Genomic DNA, 15,940 nt, shown 5'->3' with positions numbered 1-15,940 from the left:
GTATGTGTATTGGATGTGCAGGTGTTGGTAATTGGTAACTGATTCTGTCTAAATTTGGTGTGCGTAGCGTGTATGGGCTTAAACTGGTAATAGGTGTGCATAAACCTAGTTATTTGGAATGTGTGTGTATCTGAGTTGCTAGTGTGTGCATGTGTGTGTGTGCGTGTGTATGTGTGTGTGTGTGTGTGTGTGTGTATGTCATTGTGTGCATGATATATGAATTAGTGATCTGTTTCTTACTTTTGGGGTGTATAGTGTATGTGCTTGAATTGGTAATAGGTATGGATGTGCTTAGGCTGGTTTGAATGTGCATGTGCCTGAGCTGGTAGTGTGTGTGTGTATGCATCTAATTGATTTCTGTGTAGTTGTATATGTGCAATTGTGTGACACCCTCCTGTCTAACAGCACAATATTAAGATCCTGAGAATTGGCCTGACCCTCGAGGGCAACACAATAATTAAAAGGAGAAAGGGAATTAAATACTGGAGGCAGTAGCTTTGGGATGTCACTGGGTGGGTAAGATAGCACGAAGGATTAGAGGTCAGGTAGGGGTGGAAATTCAACCTAAAAGAGGTTACATTACAAAAACTGAGGAGGTAATGGACACAATGCTTAAAGACACCACCAAACAGAGGGAGAGGAGAGAATAAGAAGACAATGAAAAAATAGTGAAAGGGTAACCAAAAGAGTAGACTGGTACCTATGAAACCACGGACTAAATGAAGTCATGGGCTGGGAGAAAGTATTGGACACAGAGTGAAAAAAAGAAGAGTGAGGCACAGAAAATGGCAGTTATTAAACAGAACAGGAGACTATGGTTAGGAAAGAGCCCCTGTCTGTACCCAGGAGGTCACTTGTATCCCTTGTAAGGGCAGTTTCTGGGCAAAGCAAAAACCATATTGCAGGTAGTCAGTTCCAAGGAAGGAAGTCAAAGTAGACAGACAAATAGGTAACTAGGTTTTATCTCTTCACATCGCTGCAAATATGAATGTGTTTGAATATTTTCAAAAGTTAACCTAGGTATATCACTGTGTGTAATAAGTAAGGGTTCCCTTCCTAGGACATACCAAAATGCAACTGTAGATCTCTGAAACCATGGAAACATTTTTATTTAGAGAATACTTCAAATCCAAGCCCAAGACATTGTTTACAATCTTCAGCAAGGAATTATGATTTCTTCCTCATACTGAAGCATGGTTTGTTTCTACTATACAGCAAAGAGTATAACCCTAATGCCTGGGCATCAAGCCACAGGAAATTTAGTTTCCTCTCTCAAAGAGCTGACAATTTAAATACAAGAGAGAAACTGCAGAAAGGAAAATGGTTGTGTAGAAATATAAAACTAAGAACAAATGTATATTCAGAGCCACACAGCGTAGCACTGGTAAAGCGAGGAATGTTGTACAAGAATGCTAAGTTCGAGTCAAGTTTTCTGAAATACTAGGGAGAACAATGATGAAGGATGGGAATGTCAAAATATCTTAAGAAGTAGCTATACCCTGTGTCATCTGAGACAACAGAAAGGGCTGTTTACTGGAGAGAGAGTCTGCTTGGAAGCAGGCCTGGGCATTAATACCTAAGGTCAAGGACTTTGCCTTTTGTACTGCTCTTGAATAATAAATGTGCCTTTTTGTTTTTTTTTTAAGAGCTCCCTGCAACTTGAGGTGCACTCCATCCCCTGGAAGAAGGAGACTCTATCCAGAAGCAGGATTCCACAAATTACTGGGACAAGGATGATGGTTCTGGGATCAAAACATAGGGTTGCAGATTCCAGGGAGCCAGGGGGATCACCCACTGTAGGCGTTACACCTGGGCTGGCTTCAGGAGTTTCTCCAAGAGACTATACAATGCTTGGGATCCCAAGCAAATGCTCTTCTGAGGAATCCATCATGGACCCTTTTTCACAAAACTCATAGAACCATAGAAGCAAAGGAAGTAGGGCTGGTAGGGAGTACCAGAGGTCATCCAGGCCCCCCTCCCCACCCCCCTGCCTGAGGCAAGATTATTATTACCCAAAACCAACCTACCCAACTCTATTGTATAATTTATTAGCAAAACTACACAATCAATCCTGGCACAACCACAAGACATAACACCATAAACGGCCACAAGTAAAGCAGGGGGAAGCATAGCAGCCAACATCCTGCTGCTACAAAGGTTGTTAAAGTATGCTTGTGAGATCCCATGAAGATGTCCACACCCCCTACCACAGAGGAAGGCAAACTTCCCCACAGCCTGTACCATTCTTACCATGGGGTGAAACTTCCTCCTGACTTCAAATGTGGTGATTGGTCTGACCATGAGCAGAGAGGCAAGACCTTCTAGCCAGGAACCTCAAGGTTTCAGTCTCAGCGTAGCATGGGCACACCCACATCAAATCCCCCAACCATGGCTGCAGCCACCATCCAATGCTTTTGAGGAAGGCTTTAAAAAACCAAAAAAACAAAAACCCAGACACGTGGTAATTTTGTAAACTTCGTAGGGCCTTAAGTGGGAAATAGGTATCTAGGAGTGGATTTATATTGCTTTCTAGTGATCTACATGACATATTTGGCATTTACACATGGGTAGAGATTGTATTCCTGGATGCATTACCCTATACATGTAAATGACTATTTATGTCTGTACTAGCAGCAACAGGAGGTAGGTGCACAAGGGCTGCCCCATTTCTTAACTACAACAGTTAAGCATCTAGTGTACTGGCCAAGGGGGACCAGCAGGCAATGAGAGAGTCCCTGTTCCCCAGAGCACTACTGGGAGTAACAAGGAACAATGGCCATAAGCTGACAGACAGTAGATTCAGGCGAGACATCAGGAAGCACTACTTCACAGTCAGGGCGGCTAGGATCTGGAACCAGCTTCCAAGAGAAGTGGTGCTCCCTCCTACCCTGGGGGTCTTCAAAAGGAGGCTAGATAGACACCTTGCTGGGGTTGTTTGATCCCAGCATTTTTTCCTGCCCATGGCAGGGGGTCAGACTTGATGATCAGCTCTGGTCCCTTCTGACCCTACCAACTATGAAACTAATCATAGATGGGGACTCCCACCGTCATCTCACACAATAGGTTTGAACCTGAATCTTTCTGATGTTCCTCAAACCACCACGTCACAGACCAGACAATATTCAAGTATCTCTCCAACATTCCTGTGAAAGCTGAGCATCCTCCAGTTGCATTTTATATAGTCATTTGGGGGTACAAAAGGGATGGAGAGCAATGCAGGAAGAAAGTTTCTCACTCTGAGCTGGAACCAAGGGCCCCTCCTTTTCAGAGCAGCAGCCATGTGCCTGAACAACACACCCTCTGTTCTGTGGCATTCTTCCTGGCCCCACAAATCTCCCCTCACAGCTTCCAAAAGGTAAGCTTTTAAAGAAGTGCTGTAGGGGAACGTAGCTTCAGCACCTACACAAGTTGCCTTAGATGCACTTGTTGCTAAAACATGGAAAGGCCCTCCTCTTCATTCTGACAGTGGCTGGTTTAGGGCTGACTATATTTTGGGGTCTTGGATCCTGCTACACATCCAGAAAAGGTACACATGTTTGGCTGGGCATGTGTGAAGCTAGTGTAGAGCCTACTGTGCATTCCCAGTCCGTACATGGATGTGGATGTGCACACTATACAGCCAAACGGATGAGAAGTAGAATGGCTACCAGTGTTAAGAGCCCAAAATGCCTTAACTGACCAAAAAACTACTTCAGTGACCACAGGGGAATAGAATTCCACCCTAATTCCTCCTGTCTTAGCCACTATTATCATGTCTCTTCTGGTCATGAGAAGAAGCTGAATTTTAGACACCCAATAATTTTTTGTAAGAAAACTTAGGTCCCTTGAGCAGTGGATCCCCAACATGGGCTGGGATGATATAGTTGGGGATGGTCCTGTTCTGCGCAGAGGGTTGGACTATGTGACCTCTTGAGTTCCCTTCCAACCTTAATTTTCTACAGTTCTGTGGCCTACATAGATTTCCATATGCAAATCCCTGCCTCAGCATTAGGCACCTATATTCCACTTCAATTCTAATTTAGAGCCTAAATACTTGTGTGATCTCACTTTCAGAACTTAATAAATACTAAAAAGAAACCCAGGTTTATTCTACTGTACTTTCACTGGATACAGTATTACATGAAATTAAGTTAAATTCTGGTGGTAATCTACTTTATGCATTTTTAAAACAAATGAATAGGTTTGGAGTCAGAAATCGAGTCATAACTATAGAAAGAGCAAACATAAGAGGAGGAGGGAAAGGTCTCTTGTTAACTTCAAAGGGGAGAAATCAAGATAGAAATAGTAGTTGGAGATGGATAGGAAGAGACATCTAACAAATGCAACTGTAATTAGTATGTTAACAAGTGTACTCAGGAGACATAGGGCTCTGTTGAGCAAGAGGCCTTCTGTGTCCCATTGCAAAATGCATTTACTGACATTTTCAACAAGTGAATATTACTAGGACTGTGCTTTCAGTCTCACTGAGGTCAGTCATATAGCTCTTACTACTGACATCAGCTTAAATATCAGAATATTAATCAGAGATGGTATCCTGGAACATGTAGAAATTAAAAAAAAAAAAAAAAAAAGGAAACGGAGACAACTGGCTTCATCATTACATGGATATTTTGGAATCAATGATAACTTCTTCAGGCTTCAAAATGTAGGTAAAGAACTTCTCACCGCAGTTGGGTAGAAATGTTGTGTTTCCAGGCTATTGGGCAAATAAGTATTTTCCTTTCTTTCATTTTAACAAACAAATACATAAATAAATACAGTTCCTATACAATTCTTGAGATAACATGTGGACTCATATAAGAAATACTAGTTTTATTTAGTTTTCTAGGATTTGAAAATCATAGTTGTGCTTAAAATTGTTTATTAGTACTTGAGTGCTTCTGGCATGTTGTTATGGCTTTGTGTAAATCAAGAAAGGGTGATCTTGGTTAACCAAAAGGGTAGGTAAGAATCAATAGAATGGCATTTTTCAAAGTGCCCCTTGGACTGGTGCTCCAAAGTCATTTTACGGGTTCTGATTTATGAAATTCTGCATTATGTATTTGAAATAATTCATTAGTACTATACCTTGGATAATTACATTATCTTTCTATATAAAGATAGAGTTAAGTAGATAAACAATTTATATTGTATATTCAGAATTATTTAATTAGATTAGGTGGTTAAATCTTATTGAAACAAATAAAACCAGGAGCCAGAACATAAAAAAACGGACTTAGCTATCTAAACCAAGACTAAAACTCAGGAATCCACGATTAACCTTGAGGCCTTGCAGCTGTGTCCTGCTTTTATTCTTACTGACCCCATGAATTTGCTTTCTTTTCTGCATAGTGACCCAGGTTTAATAGGACAGCTTTCCCTCCTCTATTTAGACAATCAATTCTCCTTTTAGGAACAGGATCTGCAACAAGATCTGAACATCCACAAAAATTAGTTGACTTTGAAATCCAGGCCTAACTGTCATGTGTTGTGCAGAAGGGAAATTCTCTCTCTAAAAGAACTGTTATTCAATTCAATCCAATCACCACAGCTAAAGAAGAAATGTGTCATGATAGCCGCACATCAGAGTAAAAAGCCATAGGTTTTCGGTTTTTGTTTCCCCCTCCCCGCCTCCAATTCCTTTTCCTTCTTCTTGAGTCAGTTTAATGGGTATCTGCATCCCCAATTCTGAAGCATAAGCTCCAATGTCTGTTATAATTATTATACAAAGTGCCAGTGCACCAACACAAGGTCCAGGTCACACAATGGACCAGCTGTTCTTCTATTTGCCAGTTGTTTCAGTGGTACTTAGCTACCCAGAAGGGCATTCTATTATTTCCTGGTCATCTAAATGGCCATTTTGGGGGTATCTGTAGGGATTTTTAGCACTAATACTATTAGTGAACATGTGGATGACAAGGGAAGAATAAAGTGCCATCCCCACTGTGATTCAATTCTACCCTTCTTGAATCCCTGAAAAACATTCTTAATAACAAAGTTATGTGTGTCCTCCTCCCTTTTTCTTCTTTTTTGTGACTTAGGTTAATTTATGTTTTCTTCAAGGATTTGAATAGGATGCACTTAGGAGTCTAACTACCACTTAGGCACCAAATATATGGGCTAAGGAATAGTCCAATATCTTCCAGACCTCCACCTTGGGTGCTGTGTTGACTTCCTGCCTTAGCTACAGCTCACCCAAGACTGTTTTTCCTCCACTGAATTACACTATCAACTTTATTTAAATTGCCATAAATCAGAAGTGATTCCATGGCAGGAAAATGCCTGGTTTTGATTTTACCCAAGAGTTAATCAGGAGTAGCCTAACTAAAGTTAGCGGTCAACCATTCTTTTACTCCCTCACTGAATCACGATTAAGTCCTGTGTACTCCTTAAGGGACAGGGATTTTTTCTTTCTTTACTAAAAAGGTGTAACTTTATTTATAAAGTTAATTTCATTGTGTCAATGAAGACTTTGTTTCCATGGAGAAGACTGTAAAAATTGATTACATGTTTTTTAAGAATATTTCATTGTAAAGTAGTTCAGAATTTTGCTCACTTAGTTTTAACTATCACTCGGCAGTTAGCATGAGCTACAAACACCACCCCCCTGCCCCCCTTCCCGTTTTCATCTTTTTCCTGTTTCATGAAAGTGTCTGTGATCTGGGAATTTTAAGTAAGATCCTAAGAAAATACATATATGAGCCTAACTCCGATTCCATCACTGTCTTTGGTGTGGCTCTTAATTCCATTTTTCTCTTGCAAATCTCATTGATGCTTATAGAAGCAAGACCAGGTCCTCCAGCAATTCTGGTTAGCCATTACTTATGTGCCCAAAGCCACTGAAATTTACAGAAGAGTTTAACAAGGTTGATCAGCTAGATCCAATTAAAAAAAATTAAACAAGTTACTTTGGTCACCTTTCAGTCAATATTTATGCACCTTTCCTTTAATAATGTGTAGGCCAGCATAGTCCTGCTTAAATGTTTATATACATGTGATCTTATGTTTTTATGTAGAGATATATACAGATACATACGCACACAATCCATTTGGGGAGCAACACAGATAACAGTTTTTATAAAATGATAATTTGATGTGCCGGAGGAATGGAAAAGGGCCAATGTGGTTCCCATTTTCAGAAAAGGGAGGAAGGAGGACCCAGGAAAATACAGGCCCATTAGTCTTACCTCAGTCCTGGGGAAGCTTTTTGAGAAATTTATCCTGGTGCATGTCCACAAGGGGCCAGAAGGGGAGGCAGGTCCTGTAGGGGAGGTTGCCCTATGCTTAGGGGCAACCAACATGGGTTCATTAAAGGCAGGTCCGGTCAGACCAACTTGGTGGCCTTCTACGACCAGGTCACCAAATCCCTGGATGCAGGTGTCACGGTGGATATAGTCTCTCAGGACTTTAGGAAGACCTTCAACGTGGTCTCTCACCTTATTCTCATTAAAAAACTAGGAGACAGTGGTGTCGATGCCTACACAATCAGATGGGTCACTAACTGGCTGGAGGGCTGCATCCAGAGAGTGGTGTTGGATGGGTCCTATTCAACCTGGAGGGAGGTGGGTGGTGGGGTCCCCCAGGGCTCAGTCCTCAGTCCTGCACTGTTCAACATCTTCATCAGCAAGTTGGACAAAGGGGGAAAATGCACCCTGTTCAAATTTGCAGATGACACTAAGATGTGGGGAGAAGTGGGCATGCTGGAAGGGAGGAATAGGCTGCAATGGTACCTAGACAGGTTACAGGGGTGGGCAGATGAGAACAGGATGGGTTTCAACACTGACAAGTGCAAGGTGCTGCACCTGGGGAGGAAGAACCAGCAGCATACCTACAGGCTGGGGAACTCCGTTCTCGTCAGTGCAGAGGCAGAAAAAAGATCTGGAGGCATTATTGATGCCAAAATGAACATGGGCCGACAGTGTGAGGACGTGGTCAGGAAGGCCAACCACACCTTGTCATGCATCCACAGATACACCTCAAGCAGGTACAAGGAGGTGACCCTGCCCCTCTATGCGACACTGGTCAGGCCGCAGTTGGAGTATTGCATCCAGTTCTGGGCGCCGCACTTCAGAAGGGATGTGGGCAGCATGGAGAGGGTCCAGAGGAGGCCCACTTGCATGAACTGGGGGCAGCAGGGTAGGCCCTATGAGGGGAGGCTAAGGGCCCTGAACCTGTTCAGCCTCCACAAGAGAAGGCTGAGGGAGGATCTAGTGGCTACTTACAAACTAGTCAGGGGGGAAAAGCAGGCATTGGGGGAGTCCCTGTGCCCCTGAGCACTACCAGGAGTGACTAGAAATAATGGTCACAAGCTGGCAGAGGGTAGATTCAGGCTAGACATCAGAAGGCGCTACTTCACTGTCAGGGCAGCTAGGATCTGGAACCAACTTCCAAGAGAAGTGGTGCTGGCTCCTATCCTGGGGGTCTTTAAAAGGAGGCTGGATGAACACCTTGCCAGGGTCATTTGACCCCAGTACTCTTTCCTGCCATGGCAGGGAGTCGGACTTGATGATCTGCTCAGGTCCCTTCCGAACCTAACAAGTATGAAACTATGCATCCAGCATCTGAAAATAAGGCAACTGCTTCTAACATGGACTATACTGCCCCCTAAATGCGAGGTACCACAAAAGTTAGGTTTTTTCAAAATACCTTTACAAGTGTATGCAAATAGACTTTTTATAGTTTCATTCTCTTTTCAGATGGCGCACACTGAGGAAATGCGATGGGGGAACCAAACCACCGTAACCAAATTCATCCTTGTGGGGTTCTCAAATCTCCCACACCTGCAAGGCCTACTGTTCTCTGTGGTTCTGTTCCTGTACTTAGTGACAGTGACTGGGAACATCCTCATCATCCTCATCATCACAGAGGACTCTGCCCTCCACTCCCCCATGTACTTCTTCCTCAAAAACTTATCCTGCTTTGAGATCTGCTTCACCTTAGTCACAGTGCCCAAGATGCTGGTCAACCTCCTGGCTGACGACAAGAGCATCTCATTTTTTGGATGCGCACTCCAGATGTTCTTCTTCTTCTTCTTTTGCTGTTCGGAGTGCTTTCTCCTGGCAGCCATGGCCTATGACCGCTACGTGGCCATTTGCAACCCACTGTGCTACACCACTGTCATGAATCAGCAGGTCTGTTGGAGGATGGTGGGAGGGGTTTGTATGCTTGGAATCCCTGTTGCCCTGCTTCAAGCAGCTTGGCTTTTTAACTTGCCTTTCTGTGGTCCCAATGTGGTCAACCATTTCTTTTGTGATTTACCACCAGTTCTGAAACTGGTTTGTGCTGACACCTCTCTTTACGAGATGCAGGCCATGGCTTCCACACTTTTGTTCCTCATACTCCCATTCATGCTAATCCTGATCTCCTACATCCGCATCACCATTACTATTCTGAAGATGAAGTCAGCTGAGGGCAAGCGCAAAGCCTTCTCCACTTGTTCCTCACACCTCATTGTGGTGACATTGTTCTACGGGAGTGGCAGCCTGATGTATCTACGGCCCAAGTCCAAATACTCACCGGATGTTAAGAAGTTCCTGTCTTTGTTCTATACAGTCATCACACCCATGCTGAACCCCATCATCTACAGCCTGAGGAATAATGAGGTGAAGTTAGCTCTGAGGAGGATGCTGGAGCGGAAGGTATTCTCATGGAAACGGTAAATGAGATTTGTAGGATGTTTTTGCAAAATGGTGACTTCTCCAGCATCCTGAAAACTTTCTTATGAGGAGAAACTCCTGCAGACATCCGTACAAAGGGATATTGTATTCTCGAAGACTGATCTAATAAAGGGGCTATTTGAAGGATTATTTTCAAATGATGATGTACTTTGAATAGAATTCAGTATATCTGCTTGCAGTCATGGGTCCTCTGCAGGTTTACCATTTTATTTTGGGAATGTCATGTAGGCTGATATTTGCAAAGAACCTAAATAGTTTAGGTCCTGAAATCCCACAAGTTTTCAATTGAGCAGTGTATTTTGTTTCCTCTGGCTTCTTGAATATCTGTGGCTAGAAATTCATGTTGATGAAATACATGGATAAGCTCTGCCATGACACAGCATGTCATGGTCCAACTTCTTCCTTTTGCATAACACGTGTTACTTCCTGGCTCACTCTGGAGGGTGTGGCACAAGGGGTAATGTGATCTCCCCAGTTTCTCTGCTCAGTCAGATCTGTCTCCAGGACTGTTTGGGTACTTAAAAGCCCTTCCCCACTCAGCCAGACTTGAATGTCCATGATCAGAGGATGGGTCTGGATGAGTGGCAAACCCTGACTTCCCTGCTTTCAGAGGGGCACCCCAAGGTTCCTCAGGGTGTCTCTCTGTAAGTGAGGAAAGCATAAAGGTGCTCCAGGGTTTTGGGGGGACTACCTGGAGGGGTAGGGTAGAGCAGGTAGCCCAGGCTGCTTGTACTCTTCCGCCACAAAGAAAATAGACATATGTTGCAATAAAGGAGCAGAGTTTATTACTACCTTTTGTTACATTGCTTATTTTTCTTTCACATGAGACAGCAGAGATTATCAACATGCATTTGATCAAGATTTGTGCCACTGTTAATTTTTTTTTTTTTTAGTTTGAAGATGAAAATAGTATATAATTTCAGTTATCATAACTTTTTGGAATATATTTTCTAACTTTTCCCCTTGAAAAATACTGTTTTTAGTTGAACATTTATGTATGCTTTCACTTTAAAATAATAAGAGAGCTCATATTTTAAACCCCATTTGGAGAGTTGTGAGGTCTGTGAATATGACATTAAAATATAAGGAAAGGAAATACTTTATATTACAGTCTCTTTTTATTTCTCTTCAAAACCCCAATTATTTCCAAACTCTGCTTGTTTTTATTCATTCTTACTAGTTTTGTAGAATTAAGAGCTGTGTTATAGGGGCATATTTTCAATACTAAGCTAATCTAAAAAAAATAAAATAAAATAAACCCTTTGGACTAAACCTTTTTTTTTTTTATCAAAATGAAAATATTTCAAATAAATGTGTTTTGTTTTGTTTTTTAATTTGGTGGGGGAAAATATATTTAACTACCGTGCTATTGGTTGAGCTAACAAGTCTTCCCTGACATTAGATTTTTAAAAATATAAACATAAATTAACAATTCAAAAATCCTGTCCATTCATTTTACTCTGCCGTCCTCAGCTTCAGGCTATCGAGTACTTTCTATTCAGGGGGTGGGGAGCACAGAAGGTCTTCAAAAAATGGTTCCATGGAGGAAAAGAATTCACTACACATCCAAGGCTTAAATATAGGGCATCCAACCACTTGTCTGAAATGGGCATTTGCCAGTTAAAATGAAAAAGAAGAAAGGAAAAAGAAGATATAGTAAGAAGAATGGAGACCCTAGCTGCAGAGGAAGTGTGTCTAAATGTAAATGGAGGGATTTATGTAATATCTGTTTTGAAACCTTAGGCATTACCTAAATAAAAGTGTAAAAATGTTACTCTAAGGTGTAAACTTTGGAGGAAGAGATTATCAATAAATCCCTGCTTCAACTTGCTGTAAGTTGCTCATGTGCCCATACAAGGGAAGACCAATGAACTTTAATTAGTGAGGGGGAGGGGGCAGGGGGGAGTACTGGTCCAAATCAGCTTCAGGTCATAGGCTTTTTCCCTCCTGCACCTGGTCTGCACTAGTTTTCAGACAGAGGACCTCTCTCTCAGCCAGGTGTCATCGACGTAGTCAAAAGCAACAGATCAGTCCAGGGGAAATGGTCCAGGGGAGGGGCTGTCCCTGACTGTGCAGGGCTGTGTAGAGCCAGAGGTGCAGGGGTGGTGCAGGCAAGGGGAATCTGGGAGCATGCAGGCAGGAGAAACTCTCTCTACTATGACTGCTGCCACTGCTACACCACCACTGCTCCCATCTTATCAGGCCAAGATGGCATCGAGCCAAGAGTGCAGGGACAATCTGGGTGGTGGGGGTGGGAGGCAATCCAAGTTGGGCAGAGGGGGACCTTCTCCCAGCCTATGCTATGGTTAGACAGCTGGCAAGTGGGGCAAGCAAGGAGCAGCCTTAGAGCCCCTAGCCATGCCTTTGTTCACTATCCTCGCTACAGGTCTTAAGAGTGCCTGTCAGAGAAGGTATTGCCCCTTAATTGCCACTGCTTGCTAGCACGTGCTAACCTTCATATCATCTAGGGGCATCCTTACACAATAATTTTGGGCAGCTCCTGGAGCTTTTAATCCCTGTATTGCCAACATTAACATGTTGACACTGGCTTTACCTTTCTTCCCTGAAGATGGGGAGCAGGTTGAAACTAGTTATAAACACTGGTTATATGGCTGAAAGTTACACCACTCCAGGAAAGGATTATCTCTGATCCATGTTACACTACGGCAGGGGTATCCAACCTTTTTGAATGTGGGGCCGGATCACAAACTTTTTATCACCCAGCGGGCCGGTGAGCCATATTCAAAGACCTCACAGGAAGTGGTATCACATCAGAAAGTGATGTCTCATGACCTTTGACACCAATGAAGTTGCAGGAAGTGACAATCAAATAGGTCTGGAAATGTGGTTTAAAATCCAAAATAAAAACAATATAAAAGCAAGAATGAACTAATACCAAACACTTGACTAAAATAAACACTTTCACTTCTACTCACTTCTCAATGAATGAAAGTAGCATAATGCAAGTCGACAGATCAAATCTAATCATCTAATCATGCACAGCTGGGGCAGTCCCATGCTGCGTAGCCCTCGGGGCAGTGGCAGCAGGACCCAGCTCTCTGATGAGCCCAGCCCCATGGGGGTGAGCAACTCCCTTCCCCTCGATGCCAGCTGGGGTCCACAGGCCGGCCCTGCCCGCCTTGCCTCGCCACTGCCCTGCCGCCGCCACCGCCATGGAGCACAGAACAGGTGCCTCAGGCCAGATAAAATGGCTTGGCGGGCTGCATGTTGGACAAGGCTGTACTATGCTATAACCCCTTCCCCCCCGGCCTCTCACACATCTCCCTGATTACTTGTGGCTGCTCATGCATCTGTCCTAAGGAAGCAGGAAGGTAAGGGTTAACTCGCCAGCCAAGTTGCTGCCACCACCACTGCTGCAGCTCTCTGGGCTGGGCAGGCTCAGCCCAGAGAAGAGCAGCAGCCTGACAGTGGGAGCAGGGCTCAGGCAGGAAGATTAACCCTTTGCTACCTGCTCCCATGGGACAGACAGCACAGGCAGCCACAAGTAAGTAGGGAGGGGAGAGCCCCAGGGAGAGAGGGGGGAATTTTGGAATGGGGAAGCGTGCTGACCTTTCAGTCCTCCAGGCCCTTTATGACCTGAATGTGTGACTGCTCCAAACTCAAGCTAGCACACCAGTCACCATTTGTTCAGGTCACAGTGTAATGTGTAACAAGGCCCTAACATTCCTTAAAATTAACACCCAATAACTGTAACATGTCATCTCACCCTAAGTTTCTTCTTCCCAGCTCTGCAAATGCAGCCGCCTTGACTAAATGGAGTTCCATTTTAAAAGCAAGAAAGTACTTGTTCTCAAGATAATGCTTATGGAGGTTGCTGGCAGATCTGATAAGAGACCACAGAAATTATCCTGTTCTTATGATTGGAACACAACTATAAGAGCCGCATTTCCCTTCATAGGCCCAGATAGGGCCAATAATTTCATTGGAATTTTGATTGGCTTTTAGTTAGAGATCAGAGAAGATTATCTAATAATCCTTTTTGCATATAAGGACTATGTAAAGGCATAGCAATAGATTCCCCAATGAAAACAGCCCTAAAGCTTCTGAAAAGGCTTTATCAGTAAAAAAAAAAAAAAAAAAATGTTGCATCTCCACACATGAAGCCAGGAGGTAGGAACCAATGGAAGAAATTTATCTCAAAGATGAGCATAACCATCTCTAATGAGGTCTATTCACCTCGGTCCATTATTTGCATTCTTTGTAGCTCATTGTATGGATTAGAGTGAGGCAAAAAAAAAACAAAAGAAAAAAAAAGAGAGATGATTTCTGTTAGAAAATTATTTTTGTCAAACTTGTTTTATGGCAGGACAAGGATTTTGAAAATATTTCTGATGGGAAAAGAGGAAATGGGAAAATGCATATGTTTTAATCATTAGTTCAAATTTTCCATAGTATTTATAACAGGAGGGCGGTCAGAGTTGCCGTGCTCTCCCCTCCCCTGTCACCTCCTTTACTGTGCCAAGTTGCCGACAAGCGCCCTCAAATCCTCGCCTGCCATGACTTTGATGTCATATGTATTTTATAGGGAGGCTGCCTTTCATCCTCTTGTCCATGGTTCTCTTGTTATCACTAGTTCCTCTCCTGTATTGGGTGTTCTGTACGCCCCAGCCTTATGGGCTACACGTGGCCCCAACCACTCCTATACCATGCCCCAAGCTTCACAGAAGTAACTGACGTTGTTTGGTCTCTCTCTGCACCCTCTCCGGCGCTCGGGCTCTCCGCAGTCCTGTCTCTCTCTTTCTCCATGCCCTCTCTGATGCTCGGGCTCTCGACAGCCCTGTCTTTCTCTGTACCCTCTCTAACACTCAACAATCATGGCCCCCTCCCTAGGGCTTCTCGCTGCCCCCTCTCTCTGGGGCTTCTTGCTTCCCTCACTCTCTCTAGGGCTTCTCAAGTGCCCTCTTCCTGGGACTGGGGTCAGTGTACCCTGAATGCTGCACCCTCACTGGCGCTGGGCTCCCCACCCTGCTGTGCGTCCCCTATGAGGCCTTCTCCATGCCCTCTTAGCCTCACCCAGACCACTGGTAAGAAACAGCAAATGAAACACAAGCCCCTGGGCTACAAAGCAAACTCCAGCAGTCCAGCTATAACATTAATCCAGCCACATCTAGGGTGCTCCATTCTTTACCAGTCTCACTGCTGATACATTCAGGCCTCTTCCTTCAGCTCATGCAGCCAGGGCTACTTCCTCCTTGTCTGCCAGCAGGGAACTGCCTCTTGTCCTCCTGCCTGTGATTTATATAGGATCCAGGCCCTGACCCTTCTTGTCAGCTGGCTAGGGAGGTGTGGGTCATTAGTTCCCTCTAGTTGTCTCAGCAACTGGCACCTGAAGAGTTCTCCCGCTCTCCATGTAGCAGGCACCTTAGTGCCCTGCTACAGAATTATATTGTAAAAAAAAAATTAACATAAAACAAAAATCTTTGGTGAGTTGTGATCATATTTGTAGCTGTAGTGGTGGTAGTAGTAGTAATGATTTCATAGACATTAGGGCTGGAAGGGATCTCGGAAGATCATCGAGTCCAGCCCCCCTCCCGAAGGGCAGGAAGTCAGCTCAAATCATAGTATCCCAGCAAGATAAGCATCCAATTTGTTCTTGAAGGTGTTCAATGTAGGTGCTTGAACCACCTCCAACATCAGGCTGTTCCAGACCTTGGGGACTTGGACAGTAAAGAAATTCTTCCTTATGTCCAGCCTGAAATGGTCTTGCAGTAGTTTATAACCATTTGACCTTGTCATTCCTTGGGGTGCTCTGGTGAGCAAACATTCCCCCAGATACTAATGGGCACCCCTGATAAACTTATAGGTGGCTATCAGATCACTCCTGAGCCTGCGCTTTTCCAAACTGAAGAGATTCATTGATCTCAGCCTGTCGTTGTAACGTCTGTTTTCCTGACCTCTGATAATGCATGTGGCTCTTCTCTGGACTCTCTTAAGCTTCTCCACATCCTTTTTGAATCGTGAAGACCAAAACTGAATGCCGTATTCCAGCTGCGGCTTCACCAAGGCCAAGTCCAAGGGGAGAATGAAGTCCCGGGATTTGCTTGAGAAGCATCTATGGATGCAAGCCAGCATTTTGGTCACTTTACTAGCTGCAGCATTGCATTGCAGGATCATGTTCATCTTGTGGTCAGTGATGACCCCCAAGTCTCTTCCGTAGTACTAGTCAGCATTACACCGCTGAGCCTATAAGGATGCTGCAGGTTTTTCCTCCCAAGGTGGAGAACCTTGAATTTTTCAGTGTCACTATCAGGTTCTTGTCCGCC

General features: G+C 43.9%; 1 protein-coding gene across 1 annotated transcript; it reads left to right on the top strand.

Moving 5' to 3' along the window:
* Positions 1–8,693: 8,693 nt before the first annotated feature.
* On the top strand, positions 8,694–10,348 carry LOC132243915 (olfactory receptor 10A7-like). Its single transcript, XM_059714406.1, has one exon. It carries the CDS (start codon positions 8,694–8,696, stop codon positions 9,636–9,638), a length of 945 nt encoding a protein of 314 aa, XP_059570389.1. The 3' UTR covers positions 9,639–10,348.
* Positions 10,349–15,940: the final 5,592 nt, after the last annotated feature.

Source organism: Alligator mississippiensis, chromosome 11, assembly GCF_030867095.1.
Source record: "Alligator mississippiensis isolate rAllMis1 chromosome 11, rAllMis1, whole genome shotgun sequence".
Classification (NCBI taxonomy): Eukaryota; Metazoa; Chordata; order Crocodylia; family Alligatoridae; genus Alligator; species Alligator mississippiensis.
Note: the sequence above shows the minus strand (reverse complement) of the source record. Positions and strands in the feature narration are given on the sequence as shown.

What these genes read in the sequence shown, in the direction of transcription:
- LOC132243915 (XM_059714406.1), top strand. Translation starts at nt 8,694, where the DNA reads ATGCGATGGGGGAACCAAACCACCGTAACCAAATTCATCCTTGTGGGG.